This window comes from Populus euphratica, unplaced genomic scaffold (assembly GCF_000495115.2).
Source record: "Populus euphratica unplaced genomic scaffold, PopEup_1.0 scaffold679.1, whole genome shotgun sequence".
NCBI lineage: Eukaryota > Viridiplantae > Streptophyta > Magnoliopsida > Malpighiales > Salicaceae > Populus > Populus euphratica.
Genome location: NW_011500553.1, coordinates 38,705 through 50,187, shown reverse-complemented (window position 1 = coordinate 50,187; position 11,483 = coordinate 38,705). Strand labels below are relative to the sequence as shown.

Below are 11,483 nucleotides of genomic sequence, written 5' to 3'. Positions count from 1 at the left end.
AAAAAAATCTCAACCCAAGAAAGTTGACCTTAAACATTAGAACAAAAATTTTATTTTCTTCCAAGTAAAGCCCCATAACTATGTGTTGATATATTAAGTACAAAAAAAGGTTTATTAATATCTTGTTTAAGAGGTATTGAACATATATATAAATTTAATAAGAGTTTGTTTATCTGGATAGATTAATGGAAGTTAAATGATGAATACCTTGCTTAGTGGAATTTGCAAATTGTTTTTCTATTTTAACACTTTGATTACTAGGGACTATTAATAAGTTGGTTGGGGGGGTGTGATTAGTACTTATAAGTATATTTTTCTCAAGGTTTTATATCATCATTTTACACTTAAAGTATCAATAACTCCTTAACTAAATCATATGTTATAATAAGATATCTAATAATATAAGATATCTTTAATTTGTGATAAATATACATCTTAAATACAGGCCTATGACATAAATAAGAGAATTAATTGATGAGTTTAAGAACTGAAATTGAAAGGATAAAGAGATGGTCAAACTTAGAAAAGAGATGCTGGTGCAGTCCAAACTAGAATATTGTTCGGTAATTAGGTCATATCTAAAGCTGTAGATCTTGGATTTAGGTCTACTTTATATGGATGGAAAGGTAAGATATAAGCCTACAACTTTCATAGGTGCTTAAGGTTTAAAAAGGTCATTTTTAAGTCCAAATTATAGAAATAATAAAGAAGTCCGAATATGTTCTACAGCCTGAACATTATTCAGTATTTGGCCCATATTTGGAGTTTTAAAAGTTCAAATGACCTTTTTTTTTTTCTAGAAAGCTGAGATAATTTTCTAGAATTTTATCTTTTCGAGTGGTTTAAATTTTGACATTATCAATAACATTTTGGGTAGATAAGAGAAGATAAGGATTGTCACTAAGTCAAGAGTTGGTCACCCACTCATCAATTAGTCATCAAATCAATAGTTCCTAATTTTAGCCTATAAAACGAGGCATCTGTCATGCATTTAGGCATCTTGGTTTCTAGATCAAGATCATGCTTTTGTTTTCTCTCTTTGTATTCTTGTAATGCTTAATTTTTGTTTTCATTAATATCTTATTTATGCCTTTCAATTCCTTTCCTTTACTTTACTTAGTTAACTTTTATCTTATTTATTTATGTTTCTCTCTGTCATTATGTTTAGCTAAGTTTATTATGTCAATATAAAAAGGTTACACTAATGGTGTAAAAATAAGTATAGTGTAAACTTAATATAAACTTTAATGTTTAATACTAACATATTTTATATTTATTATCTTGTTCACTCTTTAATACTTTGCTTATTAAATGACTAATCTAGATTTATATTGTATAACACTTGGTACAACAAATACTTGGCACTTTTATAGCCCATATTGTATAGTATAACCGACACCTATGCTATGAAAGGAACTTGATTTGTTGTTAACATAAGTTATAATCATGAATACTTAATAACATTTACAAGTATTAGCATTATTCGAATAAGATAACTGATGTACTAATGTTAACAATTTATAATTTGATTGGAACCTCCTTTATATATGGTTTCCAATTGAATAATAAGAGTTTATACTATACTTGTTTGAAATATCATTGGTGGATTCTTTAATCTTGATATTTTTTTTATCATTATTTAATTCTTATGTTGATCTTTCATCTCAAAGTTCTCATGAACTTCTTTTTTTTTTCCTTCTTTTATTATTATTTTTATTATTATTATTATTATCATCATTACTATTACTATTACTATTACTATTACTAGTATTATTCTTCTTCTTGTTGTTGTAGTTGTATTGCTTTTATTTATAATTTATACAATTAACTTTCTTATAGTTCGACCCCGGTCTTGCCGAGTTATTTATTACTTTGACACTCCTGCAAGTGGAAAAAAATATCAATCTTTTGGTTTTATCAGTCATAACCTTTAGTGTCTTGTTAATTTACATAAGTGAGGTATCCATATTAATAATATTGAATAATCATTCTTGTTTATGTATATAACTAGTTTAGTGCTGTGACATGTTATAACTTGAATAAAAAAATTGAACATAAATATAAATATTCAATCTATAAAGAATTATTTAATATTGTTATTAAACTTGGTCCATTTGACCTAATAGATCAATCTTGAAATTAAACTTTGTGAAAGTTGTTTTGCATGACCTAGTCTACTTAGCAGGTTCAAAAACAACTTAAATAGCTTGTAAAAAAATATAATTTGACAATAAAAAGGTAATATTTATTACTATATTGAATCAACCTAGATTTCATGATTTAAATTGCTGAAATCGCAATCTAGGTGATAGAATCCATTAGATGTAAGACTTTGTTTTTTGTTAAAAAAAACAATAACTATTTTTACTTAATTATATGATATGAAAAATAAACGTTCTTAAAATTAAGCATAAATTAAATATTGAATTTTTTTTAGATTATTATTACATTATAAAAATAACTTCATAAAAAATAAACTGAAATAATTTATGAAAATAAATTTAAAATCAAACAAACATTAAAAAATAAAAAAAAAAGACAAAAATGATTGGAGAAAAATAAAACAGGGTAAGACTTTGTTTTTGTTTTAAATAACTATTTTTATTTAATTATATGATAAGAAAAATAAATAATTTTAAAATTAAAAATAAATTAAATAATAAAATGTTTGTTTTAAGATTATTATAACATTATAGAAATAACATAATAAAAAACAAAGTGAAATAATTTATAAAAACAAATTTAAAATCAAACAAATGTTAAAATATAAAAATAAAATAGAAAAAAATAAATCACAGTAAAAAAGGTTGGTTGACACCCAACTTTATTATACAAGGATATGTATTAGATAATTATATTTACTTCAAGTGCCCCACAAAGAATGTGTAATATTGCATTTTATTCATTATAATACAAAATTTACACAATAGTTTTAGGAATTCACTTTCTAAAAAATATTAAGTATCTCATATATTAAATAAGTAAATTTTATTAATAAATTTCAAAAACCAACTAATTAATATTTTCATTAAATTAGTTTTACCCTATAAATAAGCATTCAAGCAAAGGCAGCATAGGGTTCTCAAACTGGAATCTTATAGGGCTTTAATCAAGATTGTTAAAAATATTTTTTAATATAATATAAAATATATAATATAAACTTGAATTGTAAAATTATAAGTAAAATATTTTAACTAATTATATATTAATAATTTCAATCAAGTAGAAATTAACAATATAATAAAATTAAAATAAACTTTAGAAAAGTCCAAACAACATTATTTTATTCATATTAATTCTTTTACTTCTTAGATAAATCAACCCACTTATTTTGTCATTTACAAGAAACGAGTCTCTTTAAATTTTTAGACTACAATAACCAAATATTATTACTATTACTATTACTAATATTATTCTTCTTGTTATACTATTACTATTACTATTACTAGTATTATTCTTCTTCTTGTTGTTGTAGTTGTATTGCTTTTATTTATAATTTATACAATTAACTTTCTTATAGTTCGACCCCGGTCTTGCCGAGTTATTTATTACTTTGACACTCCTGCAAGTGGAAAAAAATATCAATCTTTTGGTTTTATCAGTCATAACCTTTAGTGTCTTGTTAATTTACATAAGTGAGGTATCCATATTAATAATATTGAATAATCATTCTTGTTTATGTATATAACTAGTTTAGTGCTGTGACATGTTATAACTTGAATAAAAAAATTGAACATAAATATAAATATTCAATCTATAAAGAATTATTTAATATTGTTATTAAACTTGGTCCATTTGACCTAATAGATCAATCTTGAAATTAAACCTTGTGAAAGTTGCTTTGCATGACCTAGTCTACTTAGCAGGTTCAAAAACAACTTAAATAGCTTGTAAAAAAATATAATTTGACAATAAAAAGGTAATATTTAAGATGATCTTTTTAATAATAAGATATTAATATATTGAATCAACCTAGATTTCGTGATTTAAATTGCTGAAATCGCAACCTAGGTGATATAATCCATTAGATGTAAGACTTTGTTTTTTGTTAAAAAAAACAATAACTATTTTTACTTAATTATATGATATGAAAAATAAATATTCTTAAAATTAAGCATAAATTAAATATTAAAATGTTTTTTTTTAAGATTATTATTACATTATAAAAATAACTTCATAAAAAATAAACTGAAATAATTTATGAAAATAAATTTAAAATCAAACAAACATTAAAAAATAAAAAAAAAACAAAAATGATTGGAGAAAAATAAAACAGGGTAAGATTTTGTTTTTGTTTTAAATAACTATTTTTATTTAATTATATGATAAGAAAAATAAATAATTTTAAAATTAAAAATAAATTAAATAATAAAATGTTTGTTTTAAGATTATTATAACATTATAGAAATAACATAATAAAAAACAAAGTGAAATAATTTATAAAAAACAAATTTAAAATCAAACAAATGTTAAAATATGAAAAAAAAAATAGAAAAAAATAAATCACAGTAAAGAAGGTTGGTTGACACCCATCTTTATGATACAAGTACATGTATTAGGTAATTATATTTACTTCAAGTGCCCCCACAAAGAATGTGTAATATTGCATTTTATTCATTATAATACAAAATTTACACAATAGTTTTAGGAATTCACTTTCTAAAAAATATTAAGTATCTCATATATTAAATAAGTAAATTTTATTAATAAATTTCAAAAACCAACTAATTAATATTTTCATTAAATTAGTTTTACCCTATAAATAAGCATTCAAGCAAAGGCAGCATAGGGTTCTCAAACTGGAATCTTATAGGGCTTTAATCAAGATTGTTAAAAATATTTTTTAATATAATATAAAATATATAATATAAACTTGAATTGTAAAATTATAAGTAAAATATTTTAACTAATTATATATTAATAATTTCAATCAAGTAGAAATTAACAATATAATAAAATTAAAATAAACTTTAGAAAAGTCCAAACAACATTATTTTATTCATATTAATTCTTTTACTTCTTAGATAAATCAACCCACTTATTTTGTCATTTACAAGAAACGAGTCTCTTTAAATTTTTAGACTACAATAACCAAATATGTCAATTTATAACTTTTATTTTATATATTTACATGTTAAAATAGAGTAATATACCAATTGATATATTAATAGTTTATATAAGAAATTGTGAAGAATGAATATGTATTTTAATTTTACAGAAATGAAATCCACAAATAACTTGTATTGTTAAAAAAAATATAATAATTATAGCCAAAATCAAGCCCTTAATTATCAAATTGCATAAATTTTGTAAGATATAAATTTAAAATAATAAAAATGTTAAGGTATAAAGTAAAAAAATATATAATTTTATAATTTTTTTAACTTGTAAAATTAGTCTGATTTTATAGATTTTACCAAGTTTGACCAATTGTATTAATTTTTAAGTTTTAATTCAATTTTAACATGTTAAATATATTAACTCATGAAATTTTAAAATTTTAAAAGTTAAATTTTAACATGTTAAATATATTAACTCATAAAATTTTAAAAGTTAATTCTTTTTTTTTTCTTTTTTTTTTCTGATAACCTTAGTTCCAAGTAGCCAGCTATGGGTTAGAAGAGTTCTAAATTCATTCGCTGTAAATGCATTTACTGTAAGAACTAAGAAAAATTACCATGAGTGAATGTGTGGATTTACCGTTTCAATTCTATTTTTATAGTTCCTGTGATTTATAATTGATATATTTTAATAAAATTGATTTATTATATGATTTTAAATTAAAATAGAAATATAGAAAGATAAATAAAGTTATAGGCCATTATTAATTAACTATAACTGTTTATTAATTTTGAATATTACACCTTTTGATTTTGATAATTCATGTATCATGCGATATATTTTTATATACTGAGATCAAGTTTAATGGAATGAGATGAGAGAGATAAAATATAATGAATTAAAATATCAATATTTTATCATACACTAAATCATGTTTATTCAATTTAAATTTAATAATTTAGAATTAATAAAAAAAACATAATAAAAGAAGACATAAGATAATGTCAATTCATGAACTTGTAAATTTATATATAAGAAAATATTTAGTAATCCTCACATATTAATAAGCAAGTCATTTATATCCAGATTTATAATTTTATAAAAAAGATATATAAAATTTTTTTAGTAATCCAAAAGTAATTTATTATTAAATAAAAAATGTAATTGCAATAAATTTTGATAAATAAAAGTAAACTCTTTTAGATTTGCCCTAAAAAAATAAATAAATAAATTCATAACCAACGCGTTTGCTTGTTCGACATTGTAACTTGTATAACTGGAGCTTGGCCCGTTGATCATCAGCTCAAACCTTCCCTCCCTATTCCTACCTGTCTTCGACGCTTCCTCCACGGTAACACCGCCGCCGGTACTCTCTCTCTTTACACATATATTTACAGTTTTGTACTCCTCCTTTGCCTTCTATACCAATTTGCATTTTTAGTTTTTTTGTTTTGGGCCTCATAGATTCTTGCTTTGAATTCACGTTGATCTTACTATCGATAGCGAAGGAAAAGAAAATCTGTAATAATATATATTTCGTGATTCTCTTAAAGTTAGGCTTGAATAGGCTTGAATAAATTGATTGCTTATTTAAAATCTGAGTAAAAAAAACCCCAAATTTAACCTTGAATTATGCTCCATCTCGAACTTGAACTTGAGATTTAGTTTTGGTAATCTGGGTTGTTCGGTTTTTGGTAGTCTTAACAGTCTATGAGAACGTTAGTTTCAAATTTGAGGTTTTTTTTTTTTTTTAATAAATAAGAATATGCTAATGGAACCAGATGTGCCTGCTGGTGCATTGCGTGTACATGATATAATGATATGACAATGGTGATAAATGGTGGTTTCAGCTTTGGGTTTATGCGTGTGGGTTATTTGTTTAGAAAATAATATAAATCATATATTAAACTCTCACCTAATAGCTTAAGCTTTTGAGTTGAGATGTTTATTTGACAATTTGAACTTGTTTATGTAAATGGTTTGTAGGTAATCCAATTGTCAATCTTTATGATTGTATAATGGTGTCTCATATGTTCTGAGGTGATTTTAGTTGCTGGCTATTTTAAAACATTCTGCAGACTGGCATCACAGGCACAATCCTGTAATGATACTGTCCTGAAGGCCAAATGGGTTTGTTTTGGTCATGGTACGAGGGAATGTGTGTCTATTGTTGAAACAAATTGTTTTAGAACGCTTGGGAACCTTTCTGTAGATTGAAATGGCAAATAGAATAGATATTTTTTACTTTTATCCATTATAGTGTACATTGTTTCACACTTGGAGTGATTCCATAGACTGATTGAAACACCAATCTGCATCTCAGGACTCTGATTGAAAATTAAACCTTAATGCTTGTGCAGACCTGAGACAATTGTCATGTCTGCAAGAAGGCATATTCCACCAACTTTAGAAGGGCGTGTTATCCAAGCACCTGGGATGATGCGTCATGGTCCATTTCCTGCTGGCCACCGTACATCAGAGCCACTCTCTCGTTCTGATCTTCTAGAGCATAGGCTTGCTGCTCAGGCTGCGGACATTGAACAACTTGCAGGGGATAATAATAGACTGGTTACTAGTCACATGGCCTTGAGGGAGGACCTTGCTGCTGCTCAGCAGGAAGTGCAAAGACTCAACGCGCATATTAGAAGCATCCAGACTGAAAGTGATATCCAGATCAGGGTTTTGCTGGATAAAATTGCAAAAATGGAAAAAGACATCAGGGCTGGTGAGAACGTGAAAAAGGACCTCAAACAGGCACATGTGGAGGCACAGAAGTTGGTCAAAGAAAGACAAGAGCTTGCTACACAAATCCAACAGGCTTCACACGAGTTGCAGAAAATCCACACTGATGTAAAGAGTGTACCAGATTTGCATGCTGAGCTTGAGAATTCAAGGCATGAACTCAAGAGGTTAAGGTAGTAATAAATCTGTCTCAAGTTTTTAATAGTTGTTGCTTCCTCATGGACCTTAAATCTGTGTTAAATAGTGAAACTGCCACTGAACCCTTCATGATGTCTAATTCTAGACTAGAAATAAACTACCACTGACTAGAGTTTGTTAATAATCCAAAACACCACCAATTACTGGCTCCATCATCCAGAGATATGGTTTCAGGACCTAAATGCATAGGATATTTTCTCTCCTTTTTGTTATCTTTGAGGAATCATGATTGTAATACTAACATTGAATGGTGGTTTCACAGTGTGGTTATTTATTTGACTGTTCTGTTTCACACTAATTAAGGTTTCTCTGAGTCTAACGTGTTGGGTAATACTAATTCTCTTGCCATATGCAACTGTAATATTTAAACTAGCCCCTGATTTATGTGACATTGCATGATGTGCAATGTAAATGGAGGATTTGTGAGGAAACCAAATACAAGTGGGGAGTGAAAAAGGTTAACTGCAGCAAACTTGCATCAGCTCTGGAAGTAATGGATGATACAAAAGTTGATCAAACATCAGTATTTGTCTTCTCTGTGAGCATGATGGTTATGCAGTGTACACTGATGAAATGGTGCTGAATAACAGCAAAAGAAAAAAAATACATTCATTGATATAATAAGGATTCGATTTTTTCTGTTAAAATATTTTTACTGTGACATACAATGTACAGTTTATTAAGTTCTAACATACATCTACTTTTTCATACAATGTACAGTTTATTAAGTTCTAACTTCTACTTTCTTTTTTTTCCATCTGCTCTTTCTGTGAAAAGAGCTACATTCGAGTACGAAAAAGGATTAAATATAGAGAAGGTGGAGCAAATGCGAGCAATGGAACAGAATCTCATAGGGATGGCAAGAGAAATGGAAAATTTGCGCGTTGATGTCTTGAATGCTGAGACCAGAGCACGTGGTAACTTTTTGAGCTATATCTAAATGTGGTGGTTGCGTCCATTGAAATATGTTTTGACTATTTTTTTAACATAATTCTGGTGCTGATCTGTGTCCTTTTAGCTCCAAACCAATATATCGGTGGCTACGCATATCCTGATGGATATGGGAGGCCTTGTGTTCACATGGGTGTTGGGCCAGCAGGGGAAGGGATAATTCCTTACAACAGTAGCAACAGTGTAGCGTCCAATGTTGGGTTTGGTGGTGCAGCAAAGTCTACTACTGGTGGTGTTGCTCAATGGGTAGGGCCTTTTGATCCGTCGCATGCTCGGGGGTGAGCAAGATGAAGCTTTGATCAGGAGCTATCCAGAAGCTTTTCTGCCTGCCTTGACTGGCATCAGTTGCTACAAGGTGAACGTGAAGTAGTCTTCATTAGAGGCATTTCACAAGCTTTAGCTGCCTACCACTTTGCTCTGCATTTGTAAAATGCATAATTCCTCAAATGTTATTGTGTATATTATAGATTAGATGTTTTCTTCACTTGGTAGCTAAAGTGACATATGGCATTGCAATGTAATCTGTTAAAACATTTTAATTTACGTAGTTCATCAAGAAGCTGCAATCTGCTGAACCTTTTAATTTTGCATCCCCTTTGACAAGCTCTTTGATGAATCAAACTGGACTTCAGGAATTGAATTCTTTCATTCTTTCCATTCATCAGTCTTATTGAATCAATAGAAAGGGTTATTAATCTCAGCAGTAGCATGGAGCCTGCCTTCCCCCTTGATCCGAGTTGTCTTTTATTTTTTTTGGGTGGGATTGAGTGAAGCTTGTTGTAGAAAATAATGTGCTCTCTTATTGCTAAAAAAACTCCCCGAATACGTGCTAATTCAAACCATAGAACAAAAAATTTAAAAATAACAACAATTTAGAAAAGAAAGATCACACACGCATAGGTGACCAAGACCATAAAACGAAAACAAAATTACAAATGAAGAAAAGCATCCTTATTACACAATAATTATTTTGAAAAGATTAAAAAAAAAAAAAGCTTACCCTTTTCTTGAAAATGATCGGTCTGCACAATAAGGAAACACCTCTCTTTCTTGAAATGGTGGAGACAGATTAGTAATTTGCAGTCTTAATTTTCATCAATTGTAGTGCTCCCACATAACCATAACGAATAATGATATATGAGCAATAATAAGAAGTAAGCCCATCAAGATGAGTAGGACGCCAAGATTCCTCCATTTGCTTTCCATTACTCTCACAAAACCATGTCTACAAGATCCACAGTTGTAACACAAGATCTTTTGGTCGTTCTGCCATGTAGCACAGTCGCTATATTGCTGTTGTGATTCATCCACAGCCCCTTCAACTTTTGTCCAAAATGTGGCATTCACGTACTCCATTTGACATATTGATGGTGGTTTGCAACATCCAGCCTTCCATGTAACAAAATAACAAGTATTAAATGAGGAAGCAAAGAGCTTATAATTAATACGGATATTAAAGAAGATATTCTTCTTCTAAGCAAAGAGCTTATAATTAATACGGATATTACAGAAGATATTCTTCTTCTAAGATTAAGGAAAGAAAGAGATTAGGATTATTTAAAGAAAGAGATTAGGTTTATTTAAAGATTTTTATCAGGTGATTAACTAGTTGCCGGCATTACGATAAAATCAACGAATAACTAAAAGCATATGATCACTTGAGAAATTATGCCTGAAAAAGTAACCTGACTGGAGCGGAAAATATGCATTCTTATAATCTTGTCGGAAACATATCAATTTCAATATAGAAACGACAAATCTTCTCAGGTATAAAACTCATTGCAAGCATCATAGTAAAGTGTCAACAGTAAATTATATCATGTTAAGATATACATAGAAGATGGTTCAAATATAACAAATCTATGCACACATACATATATATAACATGCATGCTATAAATGAAACTAACTACCTCTATGGATGATAATTTCTTGATACTGAAATCAAATGCTTTGAGATTCAACGACCTGGACACCAAATCATCGCATGTTCCAGTATTGTAGATGCATGATTTAATATTTTCCCAGTTGTCATTATGGCGAACTTTTTCTCTGAACCACTTTGGTGTAGCCATCAATCTCCTGCTTTCCAGCTTGTTAGCTCCCACAAGTGCAAGCCCCATTGTGAGCATCACGATCAATGGCACCATAACTAGAAAGAATCCCGGCACAGGAAACCGTGATCTCAGCAACACAGCAATGTTGCTAATCAAGGAAACAAAGATCAATCCAATGCCAATACCAATCTGTAACCTTGGTAGCCATAAGAGTTTCTCACAATCGTAATCTTTCATGTAAAGCAACCAGATAGCGGAGGCTAGGATCAGAACAGAAAGAACGAAGGTGATAATCGATAATATGCTTGCATAGGTTTTTACTTGATTTACTTTCTCAGACTTTGTATTTCCCACTACTTCTTTTTTAGTTTTGGTGGTTTCTTCGGCTATCGTCTTTGCAAGAGCTTCTGTAGGGTTATTATTTTCTGCCATATCAGAGATGAGCTGAGACAAAAGAAATAATGGCTTTGTTCAC

General features: G+C 28.4%; 2 protein-coding genes across 4 annotated transcripts; one reads left to right on the top strand and one right to left on the bottom strand.

Annotated features, from left to right (window-relative positions):
• Positions 1 to 6,301: 6,301 nt before the first annotated feature.
• On the top strand, positions 6,302 to 9,538 carry LOC105115355 (FLX-like protein). 3 transcript variants are annotated; one of them, XM_011012207.1, is made up of 4 exons: positions 6,302 to 6,427; positions 7,385 to 7,976; positions 8,779 to 8,918; positions 9,020 to 9,538. In XM_011012207.1, exons 2-4 carry the CDS (start codon positions 7,438 to 7,440, stop codon positions 9,232 to 9,234), a joined length of 894 nt encoding a protein of 297 aa, XP_011010509.1. In that variant the 5' UTR covers positions 6,302 to 6,427; positions 7,385 to 7,437; the 3' UTR covers positions 9,235 to 9,538. The 3 variants fall into 3 exon arrangements, with proteins under 3 accessions (XP_011010509.1, XP_011010508.1, XP_011010510.1); XM_011012206.1 differs by having other exon boundaries at positions 6,303 to 6,427; positions 7,422 to 7,976; positions 9,020 to 9,535; XM_011012208.1 differs by having other exon boundaries at positions 6,312 to 6,412; positions 7,422 to 7,976.
• Positions 9,539 to 9,682: 144 nt separating this feature from the next.
• LOC105115354 (tetraspanin-15-like) lies at positions 9,683 to 11,153 on the bottom strand. Its single transcript, XM_011012204.1, has 2 exons — positions 10,865 to 11,153; positions 9,683 to 10,341 (listed from the first exon to the last, which is right to left on the bottom strand). The coding sequence occupies exons 1-2, from the start codon at positions 11,099 to 11,101 to the stop codon at positions 10,048 to 10,050; spliced, it is 531 nt and encodes a 176-aa protein (XP_011010506.1). The 5' UTR covers positions 11,102 to 11,153; the 3' UTR covers positions 9,683 to 10,047.
• Between the last annotated feature and the right edge of the window lie 330 nt (positions 11,154 to 11,483).

Coding starts and splice junctions, on each gene's coding strand:
- LOC105115355 (XM_011012207.1), top strand. CDS start 7,438: ATGTCTGCAAGAAGGCATATTCCACCAACTTTAGAAGGGCGTGTTATC. Junction 7,977..8,778: donor CATGAACTCAAGAGGTTAAG/GTAGTAATAAAT, acceptor TTCTGTGAAAAG/AGCTACATTCGAGTACGAAA. Junction 8,919..9,019: donor TGCTGAGACCAGAGCACGTG/GTAACTTTTTGA, acceptor GTGTCCTTTTAG/CTCCAAACCAATATATCGGT.
- LOC105115354 (XM_011012204.1), bottom strand. CDS start 11,101: ATGGTGCCATTGATCGTGATGCTCACAATGGGGCTTGCACTTGTGGGA. Junction 10,342..10,864: donor AGAAATTATCATCCATAGAG/GTAGTTAGTTTC, acceptor GTTACATGGAAG/GCTGGATGTTGCAAACCACC.